At 32.5% G+C, this 13221-nt stretch overlaps 1 protein-coding gene across 1 annotated transcript; it reads left to right on the top strand.

The window, feature by feature from the left end:
• The first annotated feature begins 4694 nt into the window (after window positions 1-4694).
• Window positions 4695-11319, top strand: LOC110717239 (syntaxin-71-like). The gene is made up of 9 exons (XM_021895899.1): window positions 4695-4984; window positions 5081-5206; window positions 6049-6217; window positions 6346-6431; window positions 6550-6618; window positions 6712-6756; window positions 6846-6908; window positions 7006-7082; window positions 10872-11319. The coding sequence occupies exons 1-9, from the start codon at window positions 4829-4831 to the stop codon at window positions 10885-10887; spliced, it is 807 nt and encodes a 268-aa protein (XP_021751591.1). The 5' UTR covers window positions 4695-4828; the 3' UTR covers window positions 10888-11319.
• Window positions 11320-13221: the final 1902 nt, after the last annotated feature.

The following is a 13221-nucleotide window of genomic DNA, read 5'->3' as shown; positions in this document are numbered from 1 at the left end:
TCCATTGGCAGTTGATTCTCTAGATCTGTTTGATCCTCTAAGATAGTTTCAGGATTGTGTTTAGAAGAATTAACATCTTCCTGAATGTTTCCTTTACGTGTTGAACGCTTAGGAGCCATGGTAAAAACCTCCAAATTAATAAGAGTTAAATGGATTAAATCTAGTTTTTTCCCACTATGGTCGCCAAAAATTTTTTGAGGTAAATATTGCTCTTTACCAACAAGTTGAATACACTATCTTGTTCTAGAGTATTAGGGAGTTTCCTCTCGAGTTACTAGTTTCAAATATTGATAACCTTAATAACATAAAACAAATAAATAAGGAAGCTTTTCCAAAAGAAGTAAAACAAGTTAGATTTCTCAAAGAAACAAGTAGAAAAACATATGACAAAAGATACAAATGCATTCCATTAATGAAAGGATATAGTCAGGTCTACAATTATACAAGTTGAAGGAGAGGTTACCTCCATGGTCATACAATTGGAAAAGACGAACGATCTTCAATACACTATGTGATAAACTACAGTATCGCTTGGCTACTAAGCCAAGGAAAACTACGAAAGCTAAGAAGAAAGGTTAAAAGAAATGAAATGCTTGTGGTTGAGTTATTTGTTGATGTCTTCTTTTGGTCCTTGTACTTCTATTTATAGGCAAAATGGAATGGTTATAGCTGAATCCCATAACTGTTGTACGGTTATGCATCTTGGCGCCAACTCTATTTTGAAAATTAAAATAATCCATTAGCTTTCTAATATGGTCTATATATAATTGGGCCTTAGTATGATATCATACCAATGGCTGTTATGTTTTAATCAAACTAGCCCAAAGACCCTCCACTGACTCTAGGCTTTTTCAAATTGGTCAAAGTCAAGAAAGTCAAATAAAAGTCAAAAATCTAAATTTTAGGTGTAACATTATGTAAAAAAAAAAAAAAAAGGAATTTGAGATGAAAGCTTGGAACCACTAAGTATTGTCTTCGCTTGCAATTCGAGCATTTTAAAAGTAGAATTGTCATCTATTGATAAGTTACCTTGAAAAGGTTCTACAGTGCTTTAATATTGATAAAGCACACCCATTAAGTACACCCATGGTAGTTTGATCACATAATGTAGACAATGATCCTTTTCGACCTCGGGAACCCGATGGAGAAATATCAGGTCTTGAAATCCCATATCTTTGTGCTATCGGTGGATTAATGTATCTTGCTAACAATACGCGGCTAGATATAGCCTTTGTGTTAAATTTGTTAGCCATTCAACATCCACACAAAGACACTGGAATGGTGTTAAACATGCTCTACGTTATTTTACGTGGCACTAGTGATATGACTAGAGCTGTCAATTTGGGTAAATAGGTCGGGTTTGGGTCAGGTCAACTCGGGTCGGGTCATTTCGGGTTAATGTCGTAACCTATATGGGTCGGGTTCGGGTAGGGTCATGCTTGAGTCGGGTATCATCGGGTCATACATCTTATCAGGTTTGGGTCGGGTTTAGGTTGGGTTAATAACAGGTTGGATTACATTGGAGTCGGGTGAATAATAGGCTGGGTTTAATTCGGGTTTTCACGGGTTAAAACGGGTTAGGGTCATTCTCGAGTTCGAGTCGGATTCTGTTCAAGTCAATAATTTACGGGTTATAATCAGGTCGGGTCATTCTTAGGTTTGAGTCGGGTTCGGTGCAAGTCAAAAATTTGTGGGTTATAATCAGGTCGGGTCATTTCCAAGTCGAGTCATTCTCGGGTTCAAGTTGGGTTCGGTTCAAGTCAATTATTTACGGGTTACAATCAGGTCGGGTAATTTACAAGTCGGGTCATGTTCGGGTTCAAGTCGGGTTTGGTTCAAGTAAAAAAATTGCAGGTTATAATCAGGTCGGATCATTTCCAAATCAGGTCATGTTCGGGTTCGGGTCTCAAATATTGGGTTAATTTGGGTATCAGCTAGATTTCAGGTCTGGTCATATCAGGTTCGGGTACATTTTTTGGGTCGGTTTGTTAATAGTTCATGTAATGAAATTCACGTTTAATCATTATCAATTACTTCATTTATTGTAAGCGAAATAATTTCAGGTAAGTTTAAATTCGAGGTAATAAGTTCTAATAAGCTAAGTTTAGATAAAATCTACATAATAAATTCATATTAATTCCAATAAGATAGGTTTAGTTTAGATTTTTAGAAGCTAAGTTCAAACGCTATTCTAATCTATTCACATTGATTCCACTCATTTTAGGGATACCAATTTCAGATAAGTTCATATTCGAGATGAAATGTTAAGATAAAATACAATAAGTTCGTATAAATTCGGATAAAATAGGTTTAGTTTAGATAAGTTAAAATACAATAATTTTTTTCTTTCTAAACTTATTTTATTTGAAATTATCTAAACTTGTTTATTTTTTATAAGTTCATGTCCGGGTTTATGTTTTTTTTAATGGCATTTTTTTAAACATTTAAATGGCGTTATTCAAAACATTTAAATAAGAATAAATAGGCAAATGAATAATAAAATTAGAAAAATAAAAGACCAATAAAAGCCTTTTAACAGCTCTAGTTCGGGTCACCACTTTCTCGAGTCTAGACAAGTCAAGTCATGATCGGGTACAGGTAAATTATTTAGGTCAGATTATCATCGGGTCATTGTTATATACTCATGCTCGCATTCAATCATTATCACATTCAATTCAATCATTATTCGAAATTATAATATTTTTAAACTTTTTTTTATTTGATTTTTTTAAAAATAAAATATAAGATAAAACAAACAAGCCAAAGGTCAAATAGTATTTGTAAACCGTAATTGACTACATTAATGCACATGCACCTACAAAGTAGTAGTATTCGTAAACCATAATTGCTTAATTGAAATATAGAATGAACTTGCACCTAAAAAGTAGTAGTATTCGTAAATCGTAATTACTAAATTTAAATAAAGAATGCACATGCATCCAAAAATTAGAGGTATTCAAAAATTTTATAGGTTTTTTTGAGACATATAAATTGTAATACATTTGATAATAGAGAATTTTATTGAAAATATTTGAATAAGCTTAAATAGGAAAATAACTCATAGAATTAGGGGAAAAAAAAAGATGTGACGTAATCCTAGATTGTTAGTTAATTTTGAGTCAATAACAAGTCGGGTTGATTTCGGGTCGGGTTAGTGACAGATCGGGTTGAATTTCGGGTTGGGTTAGTAATAGGTCAGGTTAAATTCGCGTCGGGTTAGTAATAGGTCGAGTTAAATTCGGGTCGAGTTAGGAATAGGTCGGGTTGAATTCAAGTCGGGTTAAATTCGGGTTTTGACGAGTTAAAACGGGTTTGGGTCAATTTCGGTTCAGGTCGGGTTTGGTTCAAGTCAATATTTTACGGGTTATATTCGGGTCAGGTCATCTCCAGGTCAGGTTCATGTTTGGGTTCGGGTCTCAAATACTCAGGTTAACTCGGGTCTAAGGTTGGTTTCAGGTTGGGTCATATCGAGTTCGGGTCATCATTTTTCCGGGTTTAGACGGGTCGGTTTATAATCGGGTTCAGGTCGGGTCAGCTTTTGACAGCTTTAGATATGAGGCTTTTTATTTTATTTTATTTTTTTTAAAAAAAACTTAAAATAAAAAAATGAAGATTCAAGTAATGTCCAATTGGTTGGATATGAAAATGCTGTGTTATTTATCTGATCCACACAAAGCCATATCTCAAATAGGGTATTTGTTCATATATGGTGGAACTGCCATTTTATGGCGTTCAACAAAATAGACTTTAACTGCCACCTCGTTAAATCATACATAATTGATTTCATTATATGAATCAGGATGAGAATGTGTGTGGCTTAAATCATTAATTCACTATATCCGAAAGTCATGTGGCTTGACATCGGTTAAGGAAAAATCGACAATAATATTTGAGGATAATACCGCTTGTATCGCTTAGATTAAAAAAGAGTGTATTAAAGCGATAAAACCTAAATTTTTCTATACCCATGAATTACAAGTAAAAGGCGAAATTGATGTCCAACAAATTCTCTTAGATAAAAATTTAGCAGTGTTGTTTACAAAGTCATTACATATGAAGGTATTCACAAAACTCATACATGATTGGTATATGACGTATGAGAGATGTATGCTAAGTTAAGGGGGAGAATTATAATATGCAAATGTACTCTTTTCTTTTGTTATGATTTTTGTCTCACAAGATTTTTCCATGTAAGATTTTTAATGAGGTAGTATTGCAAAAGATGTAAAAAGTGTACATCCAAGAAGAAGTGTTATAAAACATCCATATTAAATGAATTTGACACCTTATTTACATCTTCTATAGCTACATTACTAATGGAAGAGTAACACCTCCATTAGTTACACCACTAATGAAGGCGTGGTGTTACTCTAGTTGTTCTAGTATAAATAGATGATCTTACAAAATCTATGTACTTTACATAATACAATACAAGTAATAAAATAAAGGCTTGATCTTGCTATCTATATTATAACAAAAACTATATATATTTAAATATGTTAGTTAAATTAATAGTGAATTCCTGAAATTAACGCACACAAAGCGTGCATATAGAACTAGTACTACGAGTATGTTTTGAGTGAAAAATAGCTCAAGTAGTTACCTAATTACAAGAAAATTTGTGATCGATTCTCATCGCCCACGCCTTGCTCTCTAAACACCCAAAAAAAAATGGTATGAGTAATATTAAAACAAAAAAAAACTGTAAAAATATTTGAATTCCATTCTTTTCCGACCTGTTTTTGCCTGTCACTCACAAATTGTGTCCCCTCTCTCTCTCATACTCCCCTGACGGTGTTGTAAGCTAAAGATCTTCGGCGGCGTAACAATGAGTGTGATCAACATTCTCACTAGAGTTGAGGCGATCTGCCAGAAGTACGACAAATACGACGTCGAAAAGCAACGAGACTCCAATGTTTCCGGCGACGACGCGTTTGCCCGCCTCTACTCTTCCGTCGAATCCGACATCGAAACTGCCTATCAGGTCTTTTGCTCCTCCTTCTCTCATTGTTTGGTTTTGCTTGATTTAGGATTTTAATTGAATTTATGGTTGTTGAATTGGGGAATTTTTACTTTTCAGAAAGCTGAAACAGCTGCAAATGAGTCGAATAGGGCGTCGGTTGTGGCATTGAATGCTGAGATTCGTCGAATTAAAGGTCGATTACTTGAAGAAGTGCCTAAATTGCAGCGCTTGGCTCAAAAAAGGGTGTGTAATTTTCTTCATTTTTGGTTTGTGATGCTACTTAATTTGATTTTATGCAATTTCAATTGATTTGTTGCCAATTTTTTTCAAATTTTGCTGGATCTGTGTTTACTTGAAACTCTGAAATGTCTGTAGTTTCTACTAGCAAATACAGTTGAAGAACTAAATAGGTAGAACGACACTGAATTATACTTTCTTTTTTTGTAGATTGAATTGGTATTATGAAATTAGTTTCGTTGCATTTTGAGGTTCTGTTGATGGCGAAGTTTTTTGACTATGTTTATGTGATGCTAAATTATTTGAGGTTGATGCTAAATTATTTGAGGTTGAATGCATAAGTGGACCAGGATTTTAAGATTGGGCAGGGCGTAAAGCCGTAAACTACAGAGCTTTCTCAAAGAATTAGGAGAAAAAAAATTCCTAAACAGAAAGAGGGGTAAAAAAACGCCAAAGTAATTAATAAGAAAATGTAATATGCTTATCACATAAAAAGATATATTTTAAATAAATCCGTATAACTCTGAAATTAGTGTCAACAGAAGCAAATCGAGTAAAGCTACTACCACTAGGATTTGAATTGTTGCATCAAACAAGAATCAAGTATGCTAACCCATTTTTCTGTAAAACGACCAAGTCAATACCTTTTATAGATATTCTGGGCAATGAGGCGGGTTGTGGCCTGGGTAGGCCTGCTCCTAGATTTGCCAGTGGTTGAATGGTGAAAACATTGTATTTTGATTTTAATCAAAGCCATTATATCTTGCATTTTGTCTTGGTTTTTATTTTATTTTATTTCATTTTTATTACAATATGATTACTTATTTAGTTATTCTTATGTAATGCAGGTGAAAGGGCTTTCAATTGAGGAACTTTCGGCTCGTAATGATTTAGTCCTTGCTTTGCCTGATAGAATTCAATCCATACCAGATGGAACCCCTGCAGCTAAAAAGAATGGGGGTTGGACATCTGGTTGGACTTCTTCAGCTACTCGCCAAGAGATAAAATTTGATTCAGGTGTGTGTTTGAATTTATTTGTCAGGCATTTGGAAAATAAACCTACATTTGTTAGTGTTAAGGTTGACGCTTGAAAGTGCTTATGGGATTAATATAATATATTGCGTTTTGTTTTCTATTAATGGTAGATGGAAGATTTGATGATGAGTATCTACAGGAGACTGAACAGTCAAGCCAATTTAAGCAAGAATATGAAATGAGAAAAATCAAGCAGGTGAATTTGCACAAAGCTCCCTTTTCTAACTCTCTAAACTTTCAGTTGAATTTGAGTTCATTCTTGCATGTCCATGTGTTTTAATCCTTGCTTTTTGGTAATATTTTTATTTTGTTAGGATCAAGGTCTGGATGTGATAGCAGAAGGTTTGGACACACTGAAAAACATGGCACACGATATGAACGAGGTTTTCCATCTTTTTGTATCCTTCCTTTGATAAATTTCAAATAAGTATTCTGTTTTGATTTTGATGTCATCTTGTGCTTTTTGCCAAATACAGGAGATGGATAGGCAAGTTCCCTTGATGGATGAGATTGATACCAAGGTGAAAAACTATTTATTCTATTGGCATAGCTGATGATGCAGCTAATGGATTGATTTTGACCCAGAGCTAACTCTCTTTGATTTTTGCAGGTGGATAAGGCAACTTCTGATCTCAAGAATACTAATGTCAGACTTAAGGATACAGTGACACAGGTATTGAATTACAATATAATGCTTAACTGTTACATTTCTATCCTTAGGTTGTATTATTTTTCTCTCTTAGTTACGTGACATGCGTTTTTATTTCCAGCTGAGGTCGAGTCGAAACTTCTGCATCGATATCATCCTCTTGTGTATAATTCTTGGGATTGCTGCATATTTGTACAAGTAAGATCATTGTTTACTCTTGTTCCATTTTTAAAAGTACTTTAGGATAATGTTTAAACATTCTCGCCTGCATTAATTTAGGGTAGAAAGGAGAAAAATAATTCATGTTGCTTGTTAATGTTGAATCATGATTTTCATGAATGTTATTGCAATTTTCCATATGTTACCTTGCTTTAGAGTAATACGCCATGCTTTGTGGCCTTTTTGTTAGTGCTCTAGGCTTACTAAGCCCAACCTCTTATTTGATTATTTGAGCTATAATGTTTATATACATTCCAAAAGCTACAAAGCACTCTTGCAATGTTGTTGCTTTAATTATGATTTGATCAAAAGTTTTGATTTTAATGTCAAATGTAGTCTATCATTTTAATAATATTTTAAAAATAGTGTAAATTAATTTATTTTAAAAAAAATTTATTAAATTATGCTTGAGTACTGTAATGGACTGACCAAAGAGGGATGGGAAAGGATTTTGTAGTTGAGCTCTGTAACATTATAAAGTTCTCATGTTTTAGATGAGAAAGTAAGGAACTCGAAACAATGTATAAAAAGGCTCTAGGTGCACAAAGGCATTTCAAAGTTCCCTACTAGGCACGCCTCGGTGTGCCTCATTTAAGCGAGGCACTTAAAAAAACAATTAAAAAAAATTATGAAAATAATCTTTGTGTGCCTCAAGAGTACGCCTTAAGTGCGCTTTGGTGCGCCTAGGAGTGCCTCTGTGCGCCTTTGCTGCGCCTCATCAAAATCGCCTCGCCTAGACCACAAAAAGCGCATGACCTCTAACGCCTTACGATTCCGCGTGCCTTTTCAATCACTGAATCAAAATGTTTGTAAAAAGAGGGGAGTAGAGAGAGAGGCATCAAATTTGTTGAGAACTTAGTCTTTTGTTTGTTTGTTATGAGAGAATTAAGCTTCTTGAAAGTTTGAATTATCTTTTTAATTCTTTGATTTTCCATGGTTTGGTAGAATTTTATTTTTGTAGCCTTTATCTTTCTAGACCGAGCTGTAACCTTATGACTGCTCTCTTTATCTTAGCAAAAAGATAGAGCAATTGTTTTCTACTCTAACTAGCAACTCCTTAAAATTTATGTTGATAAGCAACATAAATGTTACTGTATAAATCTTGTACTACCTCCCTCTTTATTTAATTGAAACCTTTCTTTTACGCTTGCCAACATACTATTTTAACGATTAATATCTCTAATTCCCGACATTGTAAAATTATAAAAAGTTGATATTAATAAATGCATTGAGACGATTCAAACAAGATCCCACTTGACTATGCTTTATCGTAACTATAAATCACAAAAGTTAGTCAAAGAGTAGTTGGTGAATACGATTGCCAACATACTATTTTAACGATTAATATCTCTAATTCCCGACATTGTAAAATTATAAAAAGTGGATATTAATAAAATATGCATCGAGACGATTCAAACAAGATTCCACTTGACTATGTTTTATCGTAACTATAAATCACAAAAGCTAGTCAAAGAGTAGTTGGTGAATAGTGTAAAAGTCAAATGGTGTCAAAAAAAAAAAAAACGGAGAAAGTATTTAATTAAGTTTGTGAAGACCACGTGGTTAATATTATTGCCTCTATGTTGTTGAGGCTAGTTGATTAATTTAACTATATGCTCTACAAATTTGCTATTAAGAATTGGATACTTTAAGTAGAGATATAGAGAAAATAGCTGTAGATAGTTGATTATCTCCTTAATTTGAAAAGACGTGAGGTGCATGAAGGTGCAAAAGTCCTTGGGGACTAGGCGCAAGGCTGAAGTTTAGTCATAACAATTTTTCTACTCTTTCTCTACCTCTTTTTCTCTTATTTATGCGCCTTGCATACTCTTTCCCTCCTCTAACTAATTTTTTGCCCTCTTCCTCAACAACTAATAAGTCATAACAGTATTATGCTGTAATACCCGGAGCAACTTTTCCTCTTTGGCCCAGTGCTGAGCCTCATTCCCACACTTGAAACTGCTTTTTCTTCATCTTGCGTTAATACGTAATATTTGAAGTATTATTTACATGTTATTGATGCATGCCAAACATATTTCCATGTGAGAACCAAAACAACAAACCACTGTATTCATTTTACTTGATCACATGGGTTTTCTACCCTTTTATAATTACTCATCTATCCTAAAATTTTGTGCATTTTAGAAATGTTACTTTATTTAATAATGAAGTAATTATTGATAGATAAGGTAATTGTAGGCAATCAAATAAGTATTAGTTGGATAATGTAACGAACCAAAAGAAGTCACTTGTCCTTTTCAACTGAACCAAAACAGGACCACACAAGATTGGGGGCTGGTGTATAATTGCAAGATCACCATTGTATAATTGAGCCACCACCCTATATCTCCTTTCTTCTTCCAACACCACCAGCACCTACACATACTGCAAATAGTCCATGGCATGGCCTATAGAATAGATTGGTTGCTGAAAAGAATTTTTAAGGAAAAAAAATAAAAATAAAGATACTACCTCCCAATTACAAGACTAATGAAATATCCAAATAAATAAATGAAATTGAAAAAGAATTGAGAAACCTAGAATCAAAATGTCTCCACAGTATTAAACAGGGATATTATATCATACATTAAGCATAACTTAAAAGGGTGGACATAAGAACGAGGTGAAATTCTAGAAGGATTATAAAATTATATGAAAAGAAAAAGAGTTAGATGTCCATCCCTATAATGGTAGTAGGTGAAAGGCAAATGAGACATTTAGAGAATAAAGGGATGATATGAAGGTTAGGCAGTGAGTCTATGTTTCCTAAAACTAAAATGAATAGAATAAAATCACTTTAAGTGGCTCAATGCTTCTACTTCGAACTCCAACAGCTTGAAGCTTGTTTATTTCAATGCATTTCTCAAATAGGATTTTTTTCTTCTCATTTTCAAAGGAAATAATGGAAACTAAGAAATCCACAAGCCTTTAATTATTAAGGTAATCTTTTAGACTTAATAATTAAAAATTGTTTATCTTAATATGTAAGGTTATTAAGCTAATTTATCAATATTACCATAGGTTTTTAAGCTTATTATCAAGAGCTTCTAAGCTTGCTTACCTTAATATCTAAGCTTTTCTCATAACGCATCTTGATGGAACTTGTTAACATCGTATTAATGACAAAGACATCACTTGTAACATTTCTCAAGTTAATTGATAGAACATTGCAGAAATTTCCAGTAGTGAGGAAGTGAAAAAAAAATAAAAAATTATTAAATAGTATAACCTAAATTTGTTTTTCTTCATTCATGTAGCACGCATTCATTGGGATTGTAAATAAGGTAAAATAAACATTTCTATTCCCTCATTCAAATGTACTCCCTCCATTACATATTGTTTTCTCACTTATTAATTTTTTTTTTCTCTGTATATAAAACCTAGGAATATAGGCCAATTTTATGCACTTACCCTCCCCTTCTATATTAAAAAACCTCCATAATATATCCTCTCATTACCAAATAAAAGTCTAAATAAGCTAGATTTAGGAGTTATTGATGATACACTATTGTTAGCTCTTAAAGTAGAACTGAGCTATATCCTATTTCCTCGTATGCCTCTCTAAATATTTTAGGTCACCATTGGGCATTTTTCTGTCCCTTTCATTGTCTATGTGTAGATGTTTATCGAAACATAATTGATATGCTTCAAAATAAATACTGATGTATTTTGGTTATAATTAGCATAATCTGTAGAACTAGTTACTTTTATATATTTATATTTCTCTATTTGAATGCTTTGTTAAATGGAAGCTAATTGTTTGTGCAGTGTATTGAAGAAGTAAATGATAAGGGGAGCTGCCTGCCATGTGGCTCCGGTATTTTCTCGTCTGTCAGTGTTGAGGGTGTGGGTTGTTGGTGTGTTTTTATCTCCATGTCTTTTTTTATACCTTTGCTTGTTCTTGGAAAATCAATGTGTATTGCATATCAACACTTCATGTACATCTGTCCTTGTATACACATCATTATTGGTAATGTTCCTTATTATTATCATTTTATAGAGAAGGTTATTTTAGTTCCTCTTCATCTGTCATGACATTAGAATGCAATAATACATTTGTTATTTTAAATTCGTAGCAAAATCATCTGGATGAAATCTGTGTAATCATTGGCCAAATAAATGACTTAGAGTGAATGGTCTGTTTCGTGTAACATCTGTTTCTTGGGACAGTGGAGAAAGATTTCTTGTATTACCAATATATTTTTAAATTCCTTTATTTGATTATTGTTTACTAATTTAATTCTGTTATCGTCATCATCACCTGCCATTACCAATATATTTTTAAATGCCTTTATTTGATTAAGTATTGTTTACTACGGAGTAATTAAGTAATGCTACTCTATCCACCTCTTCCAGATTCCTTATCTTTCACACCATAGCCCCATCCTTCAATACCTCTTTTCTTGGATAAGACTACTCTAAAATTTAAGTTACATCTTGCTAAAGAAAATGGGCTCCTGATTAAAGTAAAATTCTTTGATGGTACTATCTGCCATTTCTGATGATATATATTGTCAATTTTTCTGAGTTTTTCTACTTTCAGTTTTTAAATCATACCCATTTCTAAAAGATTCAGTATTATTCCGGGATCATAAAATACTAATGTAGTGTCTGCTAAAATAATCTTTGATATGATAAACCCAACAAAATAATCAATGACACATTTTTTGGTGTTCCACCCGGTTCACCCTTTGGGCTAATTCAGATTCGACGATCAGTTTTTGGTGGTTAGGTTCCAGTCTCCTCCCAATTGTTGTTGCGAAGATCGAATACGTCGTCCTCCCTACAATCATCACTACACCAACACCCAATTAATAATAAATGACACGTGATAGATATGTTACTAAGTTAAGTTACATTTGCACAAAATTGCATTCATTTGTTTTGGAAACCCAACTGCTTTGAAGATACTTGTAATGAACTCATTAACAGGCACTTAATATAATGCTTGAATGAATGTCCTTCCTTTCTCTGTATATACCTTATACAGAGTATTCTGTATGTATAATTCGTCCTTCCTATTCTTCCTGTTTACTGTAATCTTCAGCTAAAGTGGTCATTTTTTTTCTTTTAGCCAAGAAAAAGCGTCAAACAAAATGTAGTCATAAAGAATAATTTACAGTAAGCATTTACAGGTTTAATTTGTTTGTTTGAATTCTGATTCTAATGGATGAAAATTGCGGAAACAGAGGTACGTTAGTAGGAAGAGGAGGAAAAAACTATTCTTTTATCCTTGTTTTTGGTGAAAATTTCATCATACACCCGGTATGGTACACCCGGTCAAAATACAAGAGTTATAAATACGCGGAAAAAACATTGTGTACAACTATGAAGTACACGAGCAAATAAAAAAAAAAAGAATCAAAATGATTTTTTCTTGTTTTAAGAGATTGATTTGTTATTTACACTCCTTGATTTATGGAATTGATTTATTATTTACATTCTATATTACTTTCGATAAACAAAATTTCATTTTTTGTTGAGAGAGAAATTGAGTTTATATAGAGAGAAATCATGGTAAAATTTGAATTTCGAAGGGATTTAATGTTATTACGAAGTTGATTATATCGTTTGGATGAATCTTTTAATTAAAAGATGTAATTGATGAATTTATTGTTGTGAGAAAAGGTATTTTTCAATTTATATTTATCTACTTCTTTATTTTGGTGTTATTTTCTATGGTTGAAGATGATGTTCTTTATATTCTGATAAATGTTCTTTTATCACTTTGTAATTGGAATGAAATATGTTTCTGAAGTTTGATCAATATGTTCATTCAGTTTAAAATATATGTTCTTTACGTTACAAACTATTCTTTAAGGTATATAAATTAATCATGATTTTTGCGTATGCAATAATATAATACAAATTATGTTCTTTTTATTTGAATAGTATGTTCTTAAATTTTGAATTATATTGAGAATAGTTGTAAATAGAAGAAATCTTGATATCTGAATATTTTGAAATGATTTGACATTAAATTTTTGGTAAAAATCAATTAATAATTATCTTTTACTTTTTTTCTAAAACTATTCTCATAAATTAATGTGTTCTTTATATTTCAGTGATATGTTCCCTTATAAAGTCATTATGTACTTTATAATTATATATTACCTAC

This window comes from Chenopodium quinoa, unplaced genomic scaffold, assembly GCF_001683475.1.
Source record: "Chenopodium quinoa cultivar QQ74 unplaced genomic scaffold, ASM168347v1, whole genome shotgun sequence".
NCBI lineage: Eukaryota > Viridiplantae > Streptophyta > Magnoliopsida > Caryophyllales > Amaranthaceae > Chenopodium > Chenopodium quinoa.
The sequence above is the reverse complement of the archived record's forward strand: the minus strand, read 5'-3'. Positions and strand labels throughout refer to the sequence as shown.

Coding starts and splice junctions, on each gene's coding strand:
- LOC110717239 (XM_021895899.1), top strand. CDS start 4,829: ATGAGTGTGATCAACATTCTCACTAGAGTTGAGGCGATCTGCCAGAAG. Junction 6,218..6,345: donor AGAGATAAAATTTGATTCAG/GTGTGTGTTTGA, acceptor TATTAATGGTAG/ATGGAAGATTTGATGATGAG. Junction 6,757..6,845: donor TGGATGAGATTGATACCAAG/GTGAAAAACTAT, acceptor TGATTTTTGCAG/GTGGATAAGGCAACTTCTGA.